At 46.4% G+C, this 20,014-nt stretch overlaps 6 protein-coding genes across 6 annotated transcripts; 2 read left to right on the plus strand and 4 right to left on the minus strand.

Annotated features, from left to right (window-relative positions):
* Positions 1 to 52: 52 nt before the first annotated feature.
* Positions 53 to 2,013, minus strand: FPSE_02141 (uncharacterized protein; the record flags this gene model as incomplete). Its single annotated transcript, XM_009255260.1, has 7 exons — positions 53 to 196; positions 251 to 462; positions 512 to 1,183; positions 1,246 to 1,355; positions 1,408 to 1,603; positions 1,662 to 1,813; positions 1,868 to 2,013. 7 exons carry the CDS (start codon positions 2,011 to 2,013, stop codon positions 53 to 55), a joined length of 1,632 nt encoding a protein of 543 aa, XP_009253535.1.
* Positions 2,014 to 4,559: 2,546 nt separating this feature from the next.
* FPSE_02140 (uncharacterized protein) lies at positions 4,560 to 6,663 on the plus strand (the record flags this gene model as incomplete). Its single annotated transcript, XM_009255259.1, has 8 exons — positions 4,560 to 4,732; positions 4,782 to 4,927; positions 4,981 to 5,124; positions 5,301 to 5,324; positions 5,416 to 6,014; positions 6,063 to 6,193; positions 6,243 to 6,491; positions 6,543 to 6,663. 8 exons carry the CDS (start codon positions 4,560 to 4,562, stop codon positions 6,661 to 6,663), a joined length of 1,587 nt encoding a protein of 528 aa, XP_009253534.1.
* Positions 6,664 to 6,852: 189 nt separating this feature from the next.
* On the minus strand, positions 6,853 to 8,822 carry FPSE_02139 (uncharacterized protein; the record flags this gene model as incomplete). Its single annotated transcript, XM_009255258.1, has 7 exons — positions 6,853 to 7,067; positions 7,118 to 7,219; positions 7,270 to 7,565; positions 7,622 to 7,746; positions 7,790 to 8,124; positions 8,172 to 8,354; positions 8,405 to 8,822. 7 exons carry the CDS (start codon positions 8,820 to 8,822, stop codon positions 6,853 to 6,855), a joined length of 1,674 nt encoding a protein of 557 aa, XP_009253533.1.
* Positions 8,823 to 10,761: 1,939 nt separating this feature from the next.
* FPSE_02138 (uncharacterized protein) lies at positions 10,762 to 12,026 on the plus strand (the record flags this gene model as incomplete). The annotated part of the gene is made up of 5 exons (XM_009255257.1): positions 10,762 to 10,905; positions 10,961 to 10,997; positions 11,062 to 11,527; positions 11,581 to 11,711; positions 11,764 to 12,026. 5 exons carry the CDS (start codon positions 10,762 to 10,764, stop codon positions 12,024 to 12,026), a joined length of 1,041 nt encoding a protein of 346 aa, XP_009253532.1.
* A 1,776-nt stretch (positions 12,027 to 13,802) lies between these two features.
* On the minus strand, positions 13,803 to 14,662 carry FPSE_02137 (uncharacterized protein; the record flags this gene model as incomplete). The annotated part of the gene is made up of 2 exons (XM_009255256.1): positions 13,803 to 14,518; positions 14,569 to 14,662. 2 exons carry the CDS (start codon positions 14,660 to 14,662, stop codon positions 13,803 to 13,805), a joined length of 810 nt encoding a protein of 269 aa, XP_009253531.1.
* A 3,125-nt stretch (positions 14,663 to 17,787) lies between these two features.
* Positions 17,788 to 19,221, minus strand: FPSE_02136 (uncharacterized protein; the record flags this gene model as incomplete). Its single annotated transcript, XM_009255255.1, has 1 exon — positions 17,788 to 19,221. The coding sequence occupies one exon, from the start codon at positions 19,219 to 19,221 to the stop codon at positions 17,788 to 17,790; it is 1,434 nt and encodes a 477-aa protein (XP_009253530.1).
* Between the last annotated feature and the right edge of the window lie 793 nt (positions 19,222 to 20,014).

A 20,014-nucleotide genomic window follows, 5' to 3' on the forward strand; every position in this document is an offset into this window, starting at 1 on the left:
CTATGATTAGGCAATGTTTTTGACGCCGACCCGTAAGATGCTGTTCTCTCCCTTACTCTCTTTCATTCAACAGGGGTTCATTCTCCTGGTCTCCAGACTGTTCCTCATTGTCCCCATCATTCTTGTCAATCAACGTACTCCCAAGGGGTGGAAAGTTGGAGAACAGAAGCACACCCATAGCAACGATTGCAATGGCCTATTTATAAGTCAACCTCACAGAGCAGATTTATTCATGGTGTTTAAAACATACCGCATTGCAGAAAAAGGTCGCGTAAGCCTTGCCAGCTTGGGCCAACGTAGCGAATATCAGACCAAAGAGTCCCTGTGTCGCAAGTCGTGCTATGTTTTCTACCAGCGTGACGGCGTTGAGAGCATCCGCACGTTGGGAGTCTGGGCACATTTGCGTAATACAACCCTTGGCAGCAGGTGCACTACCAGAACCGAATGGAAGAAGGAATGCAGCTGTCTAGTCAGTTCATGGTTCTGATTTAGTTAGATTGAAGGATTTTACCGAGATAAATATGCCACCGCTGTGTTGCGAAACCTGATACGGTGGTAAGAAGACCGTCCACAACTAGGCTCCATCGCAGGAAGACAAGATCGAAACGGACTCCTTCGTCTTCTTTGTTGGAGTTTACAGCCTGGTAGGGCTCGTGATCCGCTTGCTCACCCACAGTCGCATCGAATTCCCCAGCAGTGGTTGGGATGTGTTGCGTTATTGTTTCATCCACTTCGTCAGACGAGGTTGTCCGAGAGTTGACATACCAACCACGTCCCCACGTAATAATACGAGGAAACAAAAAGATCAAGAAGAAACTTCTCATGATGGCAAACTCGGACATCAGCCAGCCGTTATCTCCCTGAGTAAAGCTAAATGCCGCGGTTGCATACATCTGGATGAGAAGAGGGGCATAGTCTGTCGCGAGAACCCCGAGAAAGATACCAGCGCAAAGGAAGATGACGCCCAGGTGCTTTCTCGTCTTCCCATCTGCGAGGCGCAACTTTTGAGGCATGAGTACCTTAAGCGGAGTGAGGAACCCTGTCGCAGGCCTTCCACCACTAGACATGGACTCCGGAGATATGTAAGGGAGTGCGCTCCAAGCGTAGATGCCGGAGAGGATAAAACAACAGAAGGACGTCCCAAAAGGTGCTTTTATGTCAATATCGCCGAGCATACCACCAGCTAGATTAATTAGTATTTCTGTTCACGCCCATCTGGCAAGTTGATTGTTGAAAATGACTTACTGAGGTAACCAATTCCTTGTCCCAGCATGATTGCGCCCTGGAGTCGCCCAAAGACAGCCGTTCTTCGTAAAGGCTCGACAACTTCACCAGCGATGATGTTAATCACCAGACTAGTAGAACCATGAGTAATTGTGAGTCGTTCTTGAACAAATAGAGACTTACATGTAGCCAGAGGGCCCTCCGAAAATCGTGATTAATTGTGTCATCTGAATGATAAGCATACCCTCTCGTTTGCCTGTCAAAACACCAAGAATCTGCGTCACGACTCGAATAGCTGGGATAAATATTTGCATCAGAAGCGCTGCGCGTGGTCCAAACTTTTTAGCTATCCAACCCGCGAGAAAAAGGTTCAATGTTCCTGATAACATTTAATCAGCATTTTTCTGGAAATGAGTAGAGCTTTATTCATGACCTACCGCAAAAGGTTGTGCTCATGCCCAGAATACTGAACTGGGTCGCAGTCATGGAAGCAATCTCATCACGACTGCATCGATCGCCTGGACCATCATATGGAGGATGTAAATCGTAGAAAGAATCGCATGACATCAAATGAAACACATAAAATAGCCTGAGAATTGTTAGTCAATGGAGGTGTGGGCTTGTACCGCCAAGGACGACTTACGGAACCTGGGTGAAACTAAAAGCCAATGTAATGAGAAATCCCGCAAGTAAAATCCGATTCTCAACATGGCAAACGTTTCGCAGCCAATTGGACTTTTTCCCTTCGCCCTTGCTGGGAAGCAGTGGTGTTGTTTCGTCACTTGCCATGGCTGGACATATGTGCTCTCAAGAAAGAATGCAGGTCAAAGTCGGAGTAAATAAGACGGGGAAAAAGTCTTGGAGGATAACACAACTGCGATGTCGCAATATCGATTAGATCAATCGGTGAGGGGCGCATTCGGATTCCCTAATCAGGTATAGTGTTGACGGGATTGATCGGATATAACATGGATTGGCATGGAATAGATACGTACAACGACACAAGTTGTTAACAGCGATTGAGTCTAGATAAGGGATAAATTGGATTCAAGAGATGTACTAACGCAAACATACTTCCTATACGATCGTAAGATCAACAATAGCAGATTATATCTGGAGCCCATCTCTTCGCAATCATGACTATTTATCCGACCAACCTCCCTCCCATCGCTGCACTTCGATTAGCTCACCAGCAATCAAACTCGGATACGTGCGATTTCCCCTGACTACCCTGAATGCGTCAAGTTTGGTACACTCTGACAACTCATCAATATCTTCTTGTTTTGCGTCTTCTTCAAGGTATAGTCTGAGTCGTCTCAAGTTTTTCGCTTTTTTTAGATGCTGAAGGAGTGACGTTTGGACTGGCGTATGGTATCCCAGATACAGTGTCTCCAATGTTTGGTGTAGTGTGTCGATCAAAGCCTCAAGAGCCTTCTCTATGGGTTTCCCTAGCACATTAGAAGACGGAGTTATGAAATGCGGAGAAGTATCTCCCAAAACAACTGTCCGAAGGCGGGGTGTCGTCAGCCAACTGCTTGTCGTGATGCTGTTGATCAGCTGTCGCTTCAACCGTGTCTTCGAAAGCACCAAGAACTCTTCAAGGAAAGGAAGATGGCGTATCAGCTCGCCGAAACGATAATTATCGTCATAATCAGGTATGCGAAGACAAAGACGCTGAAGTGTAGGTCCCCACGCAATGCAAGCGTCCTTTAAAGATATAAAGTCCACCCGTCTGACACTAATCTCCAGATTTCGTAACCTTGTAATGTTTTCATAAACTGGGCGTGGAATCCTGGATGGCGGATGAAAAACTATAAATTCTTGAAATCCTTGTCCCAGGTGTAGAGTCGTTACGTTGGAGAAATCGTAGCGTGTTAGAGCCGTATGTGCCCAGATAGAATCGACGTCTGTTTCAAGTTCGGTGATGTGGCTGTAGAACGAGGCTTCATGTATGTTTGGGATCCAGTAGGAGTCAGGTGGGAATCCGGAGAACCTGAAGGTCTTGACTTTCGGACATGATTGGAATAGCTCTCTCATACGCTTTCCATCGTCTCTGATAATTTGACACCAATATCCTAGACCTGGGCGTTCATTCCATTTGAGTGCTAAACTGTGTAAGTTTGGGCAGGCTCTGGCGATGTCAATCACTCTTTGATGGTTTTCGTCTTCTTCATCCCACCGAATGTAGAGAGATCGGACAAGGCTGGCGCGGCAAGGTTCAATCGTGATCGAGAACTGAAACTGCCATACTTTCTCAGTGAGCCCTCTGAATGGCAACAGGCGATAAATATGCTCTTCGGCAATGTACTGAAATAGTTTGCAAGTACGTGCTAGAGATAGCAATGTTTTTGTCGCCTCTGATCGATGTGGGCTGCTCCCCACATCAATCTGGTCACCGACGCAGCCGATGATGTTCATGTAAATCTCCTTGGGCAGATTGAACACGACATCCTTTTCCTCCACTGGAGTTTCTGTCTTGAGTGGGTGAAGTGGCTGGAGGGGGGGTGTTGGACAGGACTGATGAAAGTCGTGATAGTATTGAGCAGCCACCTGCGCCCGACGGCAGGCCTCTTCATCGTTGGGTCGTTGTAGATACACTTTTCTGACTCTTTCGGCGCATTCTTTCACTTCTCCCCAAGTGTGGCATCCCGTTGGATTGGGACATCTTAGCGAATAGATCGGCATGTTGGTGTTGTTGTTGCTGTTGCTGAACTATTCTAGAAAGGTGGCAGTGATGCGGATGAAGGAAGAGGTAGATGAGAACAGTTTGGTATTTATATACGGCATAAATTTAGCCTTCCATAAAATTTTTTAAAATTCATCTCTAGAATCTACCATAAGGGTTGAAGAAAGTATCCGTGCTACCAAGACAACCTTGTGGTGGTGAGTTGAATTTTACAATTAGGATTCAAGACATCCACCAATACCATTTCTGAACCCATTAGACAGGGTGCTTCCACCTTACTAATATCTAGCTCCTAAGATTTTCAATTATTTAATTCTCAAATAATAGTGGGGATTTCGTGTTTGTTGTCGTGGCTGAAAGAGTGATTGACCGAAGAGTTGGACAACTTGACTGGCCGCCACGTCTGTACCCAAAAGTTCAATATGTCCCAACAACCTTATTCTATGTCTACGTGTTCAAACATAAATTTCCTGCTTTCCCTCCATGGAGAGTCGAAGTTCCACACTCTCATTTGCTCTAGGCACCCAACACCCAACTTTGTGTTTGTGTCCAGTGCGGAGAACCAGCAACATAGTGTTGATCTGACATTGTCCCAATACGTTAACTTGTTACCCAAATCTCACGTCGTCTTTCCCATTCTGTACGCATCATGAGAGCGTCCAGGTTCAGTCTGGCCCTTCTGGGTCTTGTTGCAACAACATTCGTCCACGCACAACTCGTCGTCGGACCAACAGCTCAACAAGTTTTGGATGCAGCCCTTGACGCCCTCGGTGGTACCGGTCCGATTAGTCAACTCAAAGGGATAACTTTTCATGCACCAAGGTTAGACCTCAAACCCAGATTGGAAATTCGGCCGTACTTACGGAGATAGAATCTACCGATCCCGATCGCTGATGCAAAGCTACCAGCTAATGAAAGCCGACACATCGGTCATGACATCTGGGTCTCAGAACATCTCTTATAAGCTTGATGCAGAGGATTTCCAACAGAGAATTGACCGTCATGCGACTCCATCAAGTCAGTTCTCTCACCCCATGGCTGGAAGCCCGTGTTGACGTTATTTTATTCAGACTCGTGGTCTTGGGGTTCACCTGATCTCAAACCAGTTGACTTTTCGCTTGTTGTGCATGATGGAGTAGATGGCTTCGCTTGCTATGTCAACGGAAACAACATGATTCATCTTCCAGAGAATGTCACATTTGGCTACACCGATGGTTAGAGCGCATTCCCTGCATCCAAAAACCTCAAACATCTGACAATCAAAGCTGCTTTTGCTCACAACCTTGTAACTGAGGCTCGAATGCTGTCTCCTCATCTCATATATCGCGTAAGTCGCAGTGTGACGAACACAGAAATAGTTGGGGATGAAGAACGGCTGACATGCTCAAAGATAAGGAACACCACTTCAGTATCCGTAAGCAACGAAGAGATCAATGGAGTCTATTTTCGAGCCGGTATACTTGTTCCTCCCCGTCTCTCTTCAACACACTGCTGATCCTTCAAAGTCCAAGACATTCAACGTGGCATTACAGTAATCATGGATTCGAAGTCAAACTTGCCATACATCGTACGCACGATTGAGAGTCATCCTATTTACGGCAACGCTACCAAGGATTTGTATCTCTCCAACTATAAGGAAGTCCAAGGCATCAAATTCCCCCACTTTATCCAAACCATCTACAACTCGACCACGCAGCGTCTCAGCGCAGTCCTAGAAGACTTTCTTATCGAAGAAGTTACTCTCAATCCTGACTTTCCCGCTGGCTACTTCGATGGTATTCCTGAAAACCAAAGCTTGGGACCAAAGACTCCACCTGCCAAGTCTTCCATTTTCTCCAACGGTCTTGTGACTGATTATAGCTCGAGTATGCTCGGATCTGGTGTCGCTCCACAACCTTTGAAGGTCGTTAGAACGGAAAACCCAGTTCGCGGTCTTTCTCAAGTTCACTGGCTTGTTCTCAACGACAGGGATGACCTTGGGTTCAAGATGGTCATCATTGAGTTTAAGAAAGAAGTGATTCTTTGCGATGCTCCACCTGGATGGAGTGAGACCATCATGCAATGGGTATCGGATAATCTCAAGAAACCAATCACTTTTGTTGCGGTACGTATCAAACAATACTCCTATCGTGAATAGTACTCATGTCCACAGCCTTCGCACCATCATCGTGACCACTCTGGTGGAGTTCCCGACTTTGTCAAAGCTGGTGTCAAGTTGATCATCCCTGAGATCGCTGTAAAGTATTGGTCTAGCGTCCTAGGTGCTGAGTTTGTCACATTCAAGTAAGGACCTTCTCACTTAACCCACAAGACTTATCTTACAAAATCATAGTGAAACCCATCCTTATATGCATAACGACGACAAGATCGCGGCCTGGTTCAACTGGGAGGATCAACCGTCGCATGCATCTGATTGGACATACGTCGTTGTTACGGAGCGATGTGCTTCTGCTGACTCGCCAGTGGTGGCATTTGAAGCCGATTCTTGGGAGGCTGGGCTCGATGCTGAGCTTTCAAGCCAGAGCCAGATGAGACAGTGGTTAGACCAGATTGTCTCGGATGGTCTGCCCCGACATACAATGTACGTCGCGTGACTTTAGGCTCGTGTTTGGCATAACTAACAACTTCACAGAGTCTTCCCTTCTCATGGGAAGATTGCTCCATTGGAGCAGCTCCTTGAGATTACTGCCTACCCATATCCTGACTTTGATGTTACAAATTGGAGAGATGGTGCCGCAATCTGCGGCAAGTAAATTTGCAAGCTCTCAGCTTGGTATGGATGACACTACTTGATATGGTTGACTTGAAAGAAGAGGGAGAAAATTTTTGTTTCAAATTGGGCACGCAGACAAGGAGTGACTCCTCAGAATAGCTGAGGGTCCTTATTACTACTAAATGAAATCCTCCATGCCATACCTCAAATATGCTCCGCAAGACATGATTTAAGATGGGATTGTCCGATGTTCCTTCTCGCCTCTCGGGGTGAAGATCATATTTAGCTCCGGGAGCTCCAGTGTAAAACAGTCTCTCAAGCCATCGATAAAAGCTTCTGGGTTTGCCCCGGGTGTGAACGACATGTTGTACTGGGAAAGAATCTCTGTGAGAACGTACCGCATTTCCATGAGACCCAACTGCTTTCCAGCACATGCGCCACGGCCTATCATAGTTAGATGGAACTTTTAATAGTAATTTGTCTGGTGATCTTACCAGTAGAGAAGGGGGCATAAACAGTCGAGTCGATGATCAGTTCAGGCTGTGTCGTCCATCTCTCGGGGATGAACTCAAGGGGGCGTACAAAGCATCGTTCATCTACATGAATATTAGTGCTTTGCCAGACAAGAGAAAGGACATACGCATACCTCGATAAATAGTATAGGAAGGAGCGTGGAAGATGGTGTCTCCGGGAATAAAGACATCATCGATCTGCATTCCTTCAGGTGGCGTCATTCTCTGAAGGCCAGACATAATGACTGGGTGGAGGCGAAGGGATTCGTCAATGCATGCCTGGAGGTACTGGAGCTTGGTCATAGAAAAATGGTCCGGCTTTTCATAATTGGCCTGGTATTCGTCGATCTCTGCTTGTAGCTTCTTCAAGACGTTAGGGTGAAGAGTAAGTTGGTGTAAAAGAACAGAGGTGGCTGCTGATGTGGTGTCACTAATTGCATGTCAGTACCGATATTACCCTTCAAAGATAAATATCTGTAACCTTACCTTCCTGCAACAGCAATGAGATGGGCGTCACCACAAAGTCTCTGGTAGTCGTCCTTTGTAGGATTTTCAATAGAATCATATTCCTCCAGGATCCAGGAGAGAACATCGGGTTCCGATGGTTTGTTCTGTAAAGAGTCAGATCAGTCTTTCACTTGAGATATCACTTACCTGTCGTCTGGTTTCCACCTTTTGTTTTAACCACGACTGAAACGACAGCCATGAATTGTTCAGCAAGGGTGTTTCCTTGAATACCTCGAAGAGCCAGGTACATTGGCGAAAGTAACCCATGAGAACCTGACTGTCATGTGAGTCTCTCAAGAATTTATCCTTCACACCATTGACCAGATAGTTGAAGCTTGTGCCGAAAGCAAGATCGCCTACTATATCAAATGTGTAAAAGTTGATCCAAGCGCCAATGTTGATAGGATTTCCCTTTGTCTTCTCGATCTGGTCGGTTAGTTGTTTCGTATATCTGACTACTCGTGGCTCGTAATCTCTCAGAGCTGTTCAAGATTAGTAAAAGGCCAGCGAATCTCTGATGATATTGTACCTTTTGCAGTGAAGGCCTTATCCCAAGTCTTTCTTCGCTGAGCATGACTTTTCTTGTTCCTGTCGGCAAGAAGGTTTACACAGGGTCGGGCAACATTATAAAACGGACCCTTGACAATGGGCGAATTGTTGGCGTGAAGGATACGGAATGCGCTTGGCGTTGCGATGGAGAGTTCTTGGGGACCTGGCAGCGTTCAGTCAGATGTACTTTAGTGTCTCACAGTGCTGACTTACCAATTCTGACAATATCGCCATATTTCTGATGCAGTTTCTGAACCTCGAGATACATGTGCTCTTCCTTGATTGCTAACCAAGATGCATATACATTTGAGAGCCGTGCCACAAATGGTCCAGGAAATCTGTTGAGACGGTGGAAGAAACCTCGGTAAATCAGGATGCTGCTTGTCATACCAAGAAGAAATGAGAATAGCCATTTGTTGGCGAGAATCATCGCATCAAAGTACGCCATATGCCTCAGCTGGTTCAGTGCGCATGGTGTGATAGCTTGATATGTTATCCAAGTGCATATGAATGTCATCGTCCACATGTCCCATTCGCCTTTGCGAAGAGCGAAAACATGGGAAAATACTCCCAGAAAGAATAAAATTGCTAGCGACTCGACAGAGTCTAGCGAAAGGGTTGGGAAAATCATGGTGGGCGGTTGCATGACTTCGTATCATTCACCGGGGCTATAAGCTTGGGGGCCAGCCAGGTTTTTAATATGTTTCCTTTCCTGAAAGGCTGCAATCACGCGACTTCCTCAATGGGATGCAGCGAAAATCTGTCTCAGAATCCGACATGTTTACGTCGCCCAGTGTGATTCCTTGGATGTTATTCCCGAAGGGGTTTCAAGGCCCGTTCATGCAGGACATGCAACACCTCGAAGCATGCGATTGGCCCTTGTTGACGAGTTTATGCGGCTCTGAGGCCTGTCGTTCTTGCCAATCCATTGTAAATGTGACTAATAATGTGTGTAAGCATGTGATATTCGGGTTCAGTTCTGTAAACGATCAGGATCAGAGCGTTTCGCCGATGCATGCGAGAGGCGAGAAAAGAAGGCTGTGAGCAATTTGTGCTACAGAGGCTACAGCAACCGATCGTATCAGCATTTGTACACGCGTTGCGGGGCCAGATTCGATCAGCGTACAGTATAGCCGGCGATTCCTACTAACTTATGGCAAACAGTTTGGTAAGAATACACAGTAGGTACTCAGTCTATTTGCTTTGGGTGCGAGAATTTTAATCTTTTTAAATGCTCTGTTTAAGATGCCAGCAAGTGATTGGTCCTTTTATTTCTTGAGTCATGGGTAACATACCAGACATTGTCGTTTGTTATTGGGGTCGGAGCTGTGCCTTGAACCATGTTGAGACAGCTGGGCCACCTGACACATAAACATCGTGTCGTGATCCAAACGCTTGTTCTCAGGTTGATCAACATTATTAAGTCCGAAGACAACATACTCGAAGATGTTTACTTATCTCTAACATTATTTTTACTGCACATAGTAAGCTGATTACCATGCTCAATGGAAAACACATTTCCATAGCATTGCAGTCTAGGGTATGTCCTTCAACGAGGTACAGACTCGCTAAACGACGAATCATATCGTCTGTAATCATGGGTTTGTTGTGAATCCACATTCCAGTCCAACGCCTCATTAAACATCGAGAAAGGCCATTTAACAAAGGGGAAAGGTGACTCGTGATCAAGACTTGAGAAAACACCAACGTCATGACCCGTAGTCCTCAGCTGAAGACACATGATAAATAGGAAGAGAGAATCTACGCACAGACTGTTCAAAGTGCCAGCGGTTATCAATCTGAGCGTTTGGTGATGATGTGCAGATGGAAAATTAGCAACGGGACCAAGTCAAATCCCATGACCTTGTCCTCGATGGGAATAGTCTCTAATTTAGCTTGAGGTTATCAAGCGGGCAAAAGTCTTAGCTCCGAGACCCACGACTGTGATAGCGATTTATGAGGAAGCCGGTCCATCACGGCTCGAGCTCCGATGTTTTTTGAGAGAGGGGCTCTTATGCTCATATCTCAAGCGAGCCTGGCACCCAATTGAAGAGATATTTGACAAGCCACGATGCAATTAATGTGAACTCAGATACCCTTCAGTTTTCCCAACATAGCCAGTCTAATTATTGTAAAGATCTCCAAGTCTAGACCTCTCTATTCATCGAATAACTCTTGCTGTTCTTGCTGCTGCAAAGTGTCATCGGTATCAGTCCGATGTGAGCTAAACCATCCTCGATTGCAAACCCGTCTTTTTGCGGATCCCGAGATACTAACCCCGGATTTTCTATCCACGAAGGATGTCACCTTGGACTGAAATCTTGGTCAGAGGATCAGTCTTGGCTCGCGAGAAAAAACTGCGCTGACCATTCATTAGCTAGCTGATCCCCTCCACTAATTCATGTCTCTTTTGCCCCCGCCTGTTGTCTTGCAGCATCAACAGAGCAACAATTCCTATTTTTCTTCTCACTGTTCGAGTCCAGGGTCAAGGCTGCAAAAACAGCCGCTGTTTCGGATCAAAATGCTTGTTGCAAACTCTTCTCTAACCTTGCAGCTCGAACCTTAACGTCATGGCCGGGCTTCAGCCCGATATCTATGCAGCGATCAGCATTACCTGGATCATAGCTTTCCTGGCCCTTTCAATGAGAATTAAAGCCCGAGGCATGATGAAGACGAAGCTATGGTTCGATGATTATTTTGCTATTGTTGCCTTGGTATGCATATTCCATCTAATCCCAACCTGCGTACGTGCTCATGATTTATCTGTAGTTCTTCATTACGAGTTATTGTTCCGTCATCGTTTACTGTATGCACAACATTCTCAAGATACCCACCTGCTTGACCACGTTCGCTTATGATGGATATTCTAGGGACCCATAGCTTCAAGCTTGGACTATCGCTCAGCACCATATCAGACCCAGCCGAAGCCATACACATCCAGGACCGATCGCGACTTTTACTATGGATCTGCGAACTCCTATACGCCTCATCCATCGCCGTTTGCAAGCTTTCTATCTTGTGTTTCTACTGGCGTGTTTTTCAGCATACATCGATTCGATATGCGATTATCGGTCTTCTCGTTGCTGTGAGCATTTGGATTACGATTCGCACGTTTATGGTCATATTCCACTGCGTTCCAGTTCAAGCATATTGGAATAAGGATCTACAAGGAGCGAAATGTCCCTTCAACGAGGCAAATTTCTTCTTTGCCACGATTCTAGCACACACCACGATGGATTGCATCATCTTGATCTTACCAGTTATCGAAGTCATGAAGATGACCTTGCCCTTGTCACAAAAACTTGCCGTGGTCGGCCTTTTCACCTCTGGAACTATGTATGTCTGATAATCTAACGTACGTATTGGGATTGGTACTAACTTCTGAAAAGAGTCTGCATTGCGTCAATATTTGTGTTGGTGCATTCAAAACTATACAATCCTCGAACCGACGATATCCCCAAAGACATGGCGGCAAATATGATGTGGTCGACTGTAGAAACTAACATGGCAGTCTTCTCAGGTATGAAGGAATCTTTTTTCACCATAGTGTCAAGAGCTGACAGGAAATACAGCTTGTCTGCCCATGCTTCGGCCCATTTTCCGCCACTTCCTTCCTGGACTCTCAACGACAGAAGAATCAGTTCGGGCGCCAATAAGTCTATCAAACGTCGGACCACATCCAATAGTAAGGACTCAGTCCCAATTAAAGAAACAGGAGTTTCGAAGGTCGGGTCGTTCTGGTTTATATGATCCAGAGCTGGGTGCTTTTCATGGATTTTGGGATATATCAAGTATCAGAAGTGTGGGCTCGAGATCAGAAAGCGGCACCACGTAGGCTCTTCATAATATTTAATGAAAGTACTCGATGTCGGTATGAGATGCATCGTGGGTTCGTGTAATGTATTGGATTTCCGATTGGCATCGCTCTGATAAGGAAGCCATGCCTGCCATTTCGCATAATTATTTTTAATTGCTTTTCCTTGTTTAACTGAACCATCCATTAAACCGCCAAAGGGGAAAAGAGTGTTCAGTCCAGGGACTCCTTGGAAGCATAGGGATGATATGTGGTTTGTGGTATGGTGACAATACCACGCGCGACTGATAGTTGTGGCTTGAATCCCAGCAGCGATTTGTTTAAGCGAATCACTTCTGTAGACGATTTGACGATAGTTGCCGTGGATATAGCTCTAGGAGGGTGGTAGGGCTTCGAGATATTGAATGTTGATAGTTGGAGGATTTGACGTGGAACGGAAGTGTCTTGGTACTGTGAACCTTGGCAGCTGTCCCCCTTTGTTGGTGATATTCCGGATCCCCTTCGACAGCTGCCACACTCTCCCCTCCCTTGAGCATAGTTAGATTCTGGACTGCCATAATGACTGTGCTTATATTTGTTGTCTTATCTCTCGCTTCTCATTTCGATCGATGTAAAATATTCCTGTGTCGAAGTTATGCTAGGTAACTTGTAGGATGGCAAGAAGAGAAGAGCATAGACATGTATCGATACACCGAGCATGACGAGAATAGACATGACAACCATGATACTTCTTCGTGAGCCGAGTCGGTCAAAAGAATGGGCGTCCATGTTGAGAGAAGAGTGTGTAGAAATATGTTGCAGTAGTGATAGTGTACTGAATGGGTGGGTCGCCTGGTGTTGTCACTCGGTTCGGTATCCGAGTTTTGATGATTGCGGGAGATCTGTCGAGAAAAGGAGGCAAAGTGAACTAAGGTTCCTTTTTCAAGGTATCTGACATGTTTATAATAGTGTCAGGGGCTATGCCAATTATCTTGTTCTTCTGACATAATCGCTAAGCGGCACAAGCAAATCGACACACCTGAGGAAATAACCGAAGGGCCTGTTTGGAGTTGTTGGTTCAAGACGATAACGGGGCTTTATTGGACCCTTTGTGGATTCTCATTGGGCTTACTCTACCATTTCGAGCCATGCTGCAGGGATGATGACTGGTCAGACCGTACACAGACACATGTGGCTGGCCATCTTGGTACAGCCGGGCACCCTCTACGTTTGAACTTGGCATCAGGAGAGATATGAGTTTTATCTTGAAGTTTTAGCAGCTGTCCATTGTTGAAAAATGTTACCGTGATTTTGAGAATCGGGAGACACGGAAAAGAACTTCGGCGGTTTGTTGGTTGGCCCCTGTAAGCAGGGCTGGGTTACGTGATGAAAATATCACAGCGTCTTTAACCGACCCTGCCTAGTCTTCTAAAATCGTGCGGCACAGGCTCACTTCAAGACATGACCAACCCCGTTTGGAATGTAATTTCCAATACGAGGAACGTTACATCGAAGCCAAGAGCATGGCCTTGGCAGATATTCACATGCATCCTTTCACGACTGACCATTGCTCTAGAGACACAATTTGATAAACGACTGCCCCGTGCCCCTGCATTCACTGAGCCATGTTTCATTAAGCTGTTCAAATGGAAATAAAATACATGTGTTCTGAACCTTGAAACACTGTAGAACCCCACATCCACCCTGACAAGCGAGCAAGGACCGACACTTTATCTTTATCTTAAAACCTTTCTACATGGCCAAGACGGCTAACGGCTCTCGAGGGTAATAATAGACTGAATATATCGCCAATGTTCACTATATGCTAGAATCAATTCCCACGACCAAACCTGGCACAATTTCGATGCTACTAGGACTGCCATGATGACCAAGAAGGGTTAGATGAATGCGTCGTTGTCCATCTTGACTGTTGTCCAGCTTCAGAAGATGTTTACCCTGAGTTGATCCTGAGTGGACGGTAAAATGCCAAGTCTCTTCTTCCGCCTTTGAACCATGTATACCATTGTAGACTTGAGCAATAGTATCGCGCTCTGTTTGAGGCACCAAGACAGAGACTGTAGAGACACCAATGGCTCCTGAAGGGTGATTAGTGTAAGAAGGTTGAGAGCCGTTATCGTTTTGGTATGGAACCCGTAGCTTTCGTTCAGTGCGGTCGAGGCACCAGAAAGGTACCTTTCCAGGTTGTAAAGCCTGGCCTGAAACAGTGTAGGCAGATGCTACGGACCACTTCAATTGGACCCCATCAGGTCTGAGACGGCCCCCAGGGACTGGGTCGTGATAGGTCACTTCGGAAGTGGATTGTTTCACTCGATCTTGTATGGTACCGAAGTCTTTCTCATCAGGAAGAGTATAGGCCCAGTCGACGATAGTGTTCTCTTCCAACTCTCCCCATCTATGCTTCTTTCGCTCTTCAGGATCAAGGCCTTCTTGAAACGCTATGAGCTCGATATAAACACCGTCAGAGAATATGACGAGCTTGTTGACTGTGCGGCCATCTGCATGGGTACCTCCATCTGGATCCGTGTAAGTTCAACTCAATCAGGTCAAGAACAATGGAACGCACCGATCACGTTGAGATCGTGCTCAAGGAGCTTGGGAAGCTTTTGAAGCGTCTGGTACGACACCAAAATAACGATATGGTCTAGTATAGATGTCATGGTAGCGGTTTCTGGTACTTTCAGGGTGAGTTGTAAAGGAGAGATGTTGAATCACCAGAAATGAGGGGAAGACTCATCCTCCCTGGATATAGCCCCGAATTGTCCAATCACAAGCCAGACAAGATCACGTCAATTGAACCCATAATTGCAACGACTTGATGAAGGAAAATGCACTATATGAAGGATTAGCCTGAGATTATGAACACGTTTTAACGTGGTTGTTTAGAGAGTTGTGAATGGTTCACTCCGTCACTACTAGATATTAGTGTTTCACTGTAGTTGACGCTGTATGTTTATTTGCACAGAAGAGTTACAATTAAATTGAGATATTTAATGGAAACACAAGGAAGGAAAGAAAACCGAGCAACGGTTGAATTCTAAAGAAGGGAAGGGAAACATAGCAGATAATCTGCTTGAAGAGACGGTGGTCAAACCGAAAGTTGACACAATAAACAGTTATTCTTAGTCAGTGCAGCCGGGGCAACAAAACATTCGGAATCTCCCAGACGGAATTGAATGACGGGTCCATGTCAAATACAAGTGGAAATGGACTGTCTGTTGTAGAAAGTACAGCAGTAGCGAACGTGCATATACCGCCCTTGAACGAAGAGCCCTTGCAAGAAAACAGGGCACGGCAAATAGCCGCACAAGCTTCCGGTGATGACTGGTCAGGATATTGATCGACGAAATATTCGCCAGAAATGTATCCTCCTGACATCCAACCCGCCGTGTTACAGACAATGCCCGCTGGGGCTGCATGGCGGGTGCAGACGTCGCCTTGACTATAAGAACACTTCTCAGCAGGCATGTTGGGGACAGACTCGTCAATGCAGTCTGGGCAAGTCCAACAGCGTTGATCTGCCCATGACGCTTATTTCCAGAATTCGCCCTCATCATAGGTTATGAAATCGTTTTCGGTTATAAGGGCGGTGGTGGATAGACATCGGTTCTCATTTCCAAAATATGCACTGGCCCGGCAGGCAGTGAACGACCTGCAGATAGCTATGCACTGCTCTCTGTTATCCTGGTGTGGGTAATCTGTTCGTGACTCTTTCCATGTGTCCCCGGTAAAGAAGCCCTCGTACACACACAGCGCATCAGGCACGTTTTTCTGACTATCGAATTGACATTCTTCGCCATGAGTATAGTTACAAACTTCTGGGGGGATTGCGGATGCAGTTGTAGTTTGGGAGACAGTAGTCGGAGTGTTTTCGATTGTACTTTGCTGAGGGGCAACATCGGCATCTCCAAACTCAAGCCGATGGGCGTCAATGTTATCTGTTGTGACTTGGTTTGAGAAGAAGACTGAGTCAACGTAAACCATTGTCACTCCGCGTCCAGAACAAGATATAGAAATGCTCAAGCTGGCGCTTTCGGTGTCGGCTCTGACGGCAGTGAGTGCTCTGCTCCACGATGCGCCCCCACCGTCACCGGTGAAAAGCTTTTGTGAATAGGCTTGGCGAGTTCCAAGGTATGCATCAATAGTACATGCCTGGCTAGGTCCAACACCAATCACAGCGTAGTAGAACTGTAGAGTATAAAGGACGGTCCTGCTAGGACTCAAAGATGTGAGCATCTGAGATATACCGGCAAAGGAATCTGCATCTCTCTTCCTGTCGTCGGCTGTCTTCAGGACAACGCCTTCATCATCAGTTCCTTCATCTCCCTTGTAGCAGTCACCATCACGATGTTCGGCAAGGCCCTTCCTTTCAAGCCCATGATATCCCCAAAGGAGTTGAGATTTGGCATAGCGAACCTGCCATTGCCAATAGCGTTTGTGATGATGATTTCATCTGCAGTCGTTGTTGTTGTTTCTATAGAAGTGGTGGTAGTTGGTACCTCTGTAGTCGACTCTAACGAAGTTGTAATAATAGTTGAAACATCAGACGTTTCTGTCAAGGACGACGATTCAGTCGATAGAGGTAGAGTGGAGGAAGAGAAAGAAACTTCATCGGTAGTAGATGCAGGTGAGCTCGAAGTAGGCAACTCGCCTACAGAAGAAGAGCTCTTAAGGAACTGACTAAACTTGGTTCTATGTCCGTTGAGAAGCGACCTGGTTTATCAAAATCCGTCGAAGTTGTTTGTGCAGGCTCGGTGGAGTTTTGGGAAGGCTCTGGAATCTCTGTGCCCATAGAAATGGGGGCTAGGTATGTGGACAGGTGGGTGATACAGTATGTGCCAGGTTCTTGGTCCCCATATGCAACTATCGCCGAGGTTGGCAGACGCAGCAACTGTGCTTGAAATGCTGCCGAGCAGCGCAAACGCTGCAATGTGACGCTTCATGATGCGAGAATAAAAAATGCAAGTGAGATAAGATTTCCCCTGAGATCCACCGGGAAACTGACGAGTTGATAACTCGGCAGATTATCTGAGTGTTGGTTGTGTTGTGCATGATGTTGTTGGCCATTGAGACAGGACTCATATTGTTAGGGTATTACAAGGAGCAAGGGCAACTGTAATGATAAACGCCAAAATTTACGAAAAAGATCTGGATTGTGTTCTTCCAATGGAAGATTTTACCATAAGGTGAGACATAACACCCGAATTGGTCAAAACGCCGCTGGGAAATATTGCTTAGCATCAATACGCACTCCCTTGCCTTGGAGACGATGCTCCTGGTCATCTAGCCACAATGTATGCAAGGAACCGTCCCAGCGTAAGGAAGGATGGAATTGTCTCAGCATGTCGGTTACCAAACATCCTGCCTCTGGATTTCTCAGCCAGTCAATTGCCAATCCCTAGCCTGAGTAGGGCAATAAGGGTAACTGTGGAAATGAATTTCCTCAATTGCTTTTGCAATGATTTCTAATGGCTACAGGAGCGACCATTTGCGTCTTGATAGGCATGAATGTGTATTGGAAAGCACTACTCGAGGCTGAAAATATTCCCGTAACCCGCCCCAGAGGTGACCTTTCTGATGCACTTTCTGGAAGCTCACAATGCGCAACTTGCCAGGTTTGGAAAGAGGGCTTCTCCTGTAGATATTCAACACTATAATATCCAAACCGTTGCCAATGTTGGACTGTGTAATGGCATGACCACCAATTATATAATTTGAGGGCATACTAATTGGCAATGAGGTAATGAATCAAGGTTGAGCCGCGGCAACCCATCTCAGAACCCTTCTAGTCTTCCCTAGATTTGACTACCTCAGCGGACTTTCTCCAGTCCACTCTGATCATGTACACAATCTCAATGGTGGCAATGATGGCACAACCTCCTATGATTCCAGACCATACACCTTTCAGCCCGAAGTGCAAGGGTCCCAGTTCCAGCCACACAGCAAATGGGACAGCAGCCATGTAGTTGACAATGAAAACAACCCACGCGGCGACTGACTGCTTTGCTAAACCTCTGAGAACCCCGTTGCATCCACAAATAACCGAGTCGACAACCTGGTAAGCTGCGACTGCGAACATTGTATCTGCCACAACGCGGCGCACAGCGTCATCGTCTGTGTAGAATGGACCAATGTAGTTCCTGAGTGACAGCAAAATCGTACCATTTAGAGTACCAAGAGCCACGAACAAGATACCATAAAGAATAGTGACACGACGCGCAACTAGGACATGTCCCCCGCCGATCAGATGCCCGATCCTCGTACTGACTGCAACGCCAAGTGAGAAAGGGATGTGCCACATCACAATCGATGTTGTGGTCAAGATCGTCTGGGCAGCAAGGTGTATCGTGCCCATGTACGAAGTGCTAACAGTGATGATCTCAAAGGCGGCCCACTCAGCCAATGTGACAGCCGATCCTGCCACTGACAGCCGTACCATCGGGCCCCAATCCTGGAAAGCGCGAGTTGTAAAACCGGGCCAACACTGGTGCGTGGACTTTTTGAAGAAGATACACAGTAGAAGAAGGATTGGTCGGAGAGTGTTGGCGACGGCGGCTCCTAGAGCAGCTCCTTCAAGTCCCATGTCGAGACGGAACGCGAATAGCCAGCTGAGGAGGGCATTCACAGGGGCACAAACTACCAAGACAAGCATGGCAGTGTTGAAGTCGCCTTGTGCTTGCAGGAAGCGCTTCAGTGCCTCAAATGAAGCGTATCCAGGGATGCCAATAATACTGACGCGCAGAAATGAACCGGCTTTGGCAGCAAGTTCGTCTTGTCGGAGTACAAGAGTCAGAAAGGCCGGAGAGCTTATCCAAAAGATGGCGACCGGGACGGTGACAATTGTCATCAAGAGCAACATGCGTTGGACGTGCAGTCCAACACCAGTCTTGTTTCCACTTCCATAGGCTTGTGCGCAAAGAGTGTCGAGAGCTGTGGCCATTCCTTCATAGAGAGCAAGGCCGCCGATGGTCATGGTGGTGACACCGATGGCGGAGGCGGCGAGATCATCGGGACTGAGGTGACCAGCTGCCGTGGTGGTGATGACACTGAAAGAGTACTGCAGTAGGTAAGTGGCCACTAGAGGGATAGTGTAGCGCGCGATGAGCGACAGCTCAGTCCACCAGTTATTCGTAGGCCATTCTCCTGTATTTCCGCCCTCAGAGTCAGCTAACAAAGGCGCTGCTTCATTGCGATCGGGCTCATCAGGGATGTCGCTCATAATGGAAACCTTTTGAGTCTAATTGTGATAACCAAAGAATAATCGACGGGAATAAAATTGATGTGAAACCGCCCAATATTGACCATTCGCGACGTGAAGCGACAGGGAGAAATGGTAACCAGAACAGGCACTAAATCACTGTCTGTTAGTGATCTGTGCGTTGAACCGGAACCTTGTTGGAGAAAAGATTTGACGAGCAAGGTATTATGTACCGCTTGACTACTCCGCAATCGGAGTTTGTCTCTGTAGTGGCTGGGATCAACATGAACTTTGCACAGAGGACAGTTTGAGCCTCGGCAGGTGATAGATATGTACACAACTAGTTACAAGAAGGAAGCCCAGATGTAAGAATGGAATCATTTTGCTTTGTAGCTTTGAGAATGGAATCATTTTGTCTTGTAGCTGTGCAAGGGCGAGCATCTGTTTCGCCGACATTTCCACAATGAGAATAGCGACCACGTCACAAGCAACAGCAGGGATCAACAAAGTCTCCCCATGTCAATTAAAGGTTCTCAGTGGCTGTTGATAGATTCTGTGGAGCTTTGAATCACTGTTACGTACCGATTTAATGCTCTGTTGAGCGGAATATTCACCGCACCAGCCCCCCAAGACCAGGCCTGCATAAGTAAATTCAAGATGATGAGGAATCAAGATAATGAGGAGCCAATCGAATACGAGAAAGAAAATGGTTCTCGGCACTCATAACAATTAAACTCTGTTGGCGTAACGACACCCTCGCACTGTCACCATGTAACATTAAACATTCTCGTACCAATTTCGCAAATAGAAAGAT

This window comes from Fusarium pseudograminearum, chromosome 2 (genome assembly GCF_000303195.2).
Source record: "Fusarium pseudograminearum CS3096 chromosome 2, whole genome shotgun sequence".
Classification (NCBI taxonomy): Eukaryota; Fungi; Ascomycota; class Sordariomycetes; order Hypocreales; family Nectriaceae; genus Fusarium; species Fusarium pseudograminearum.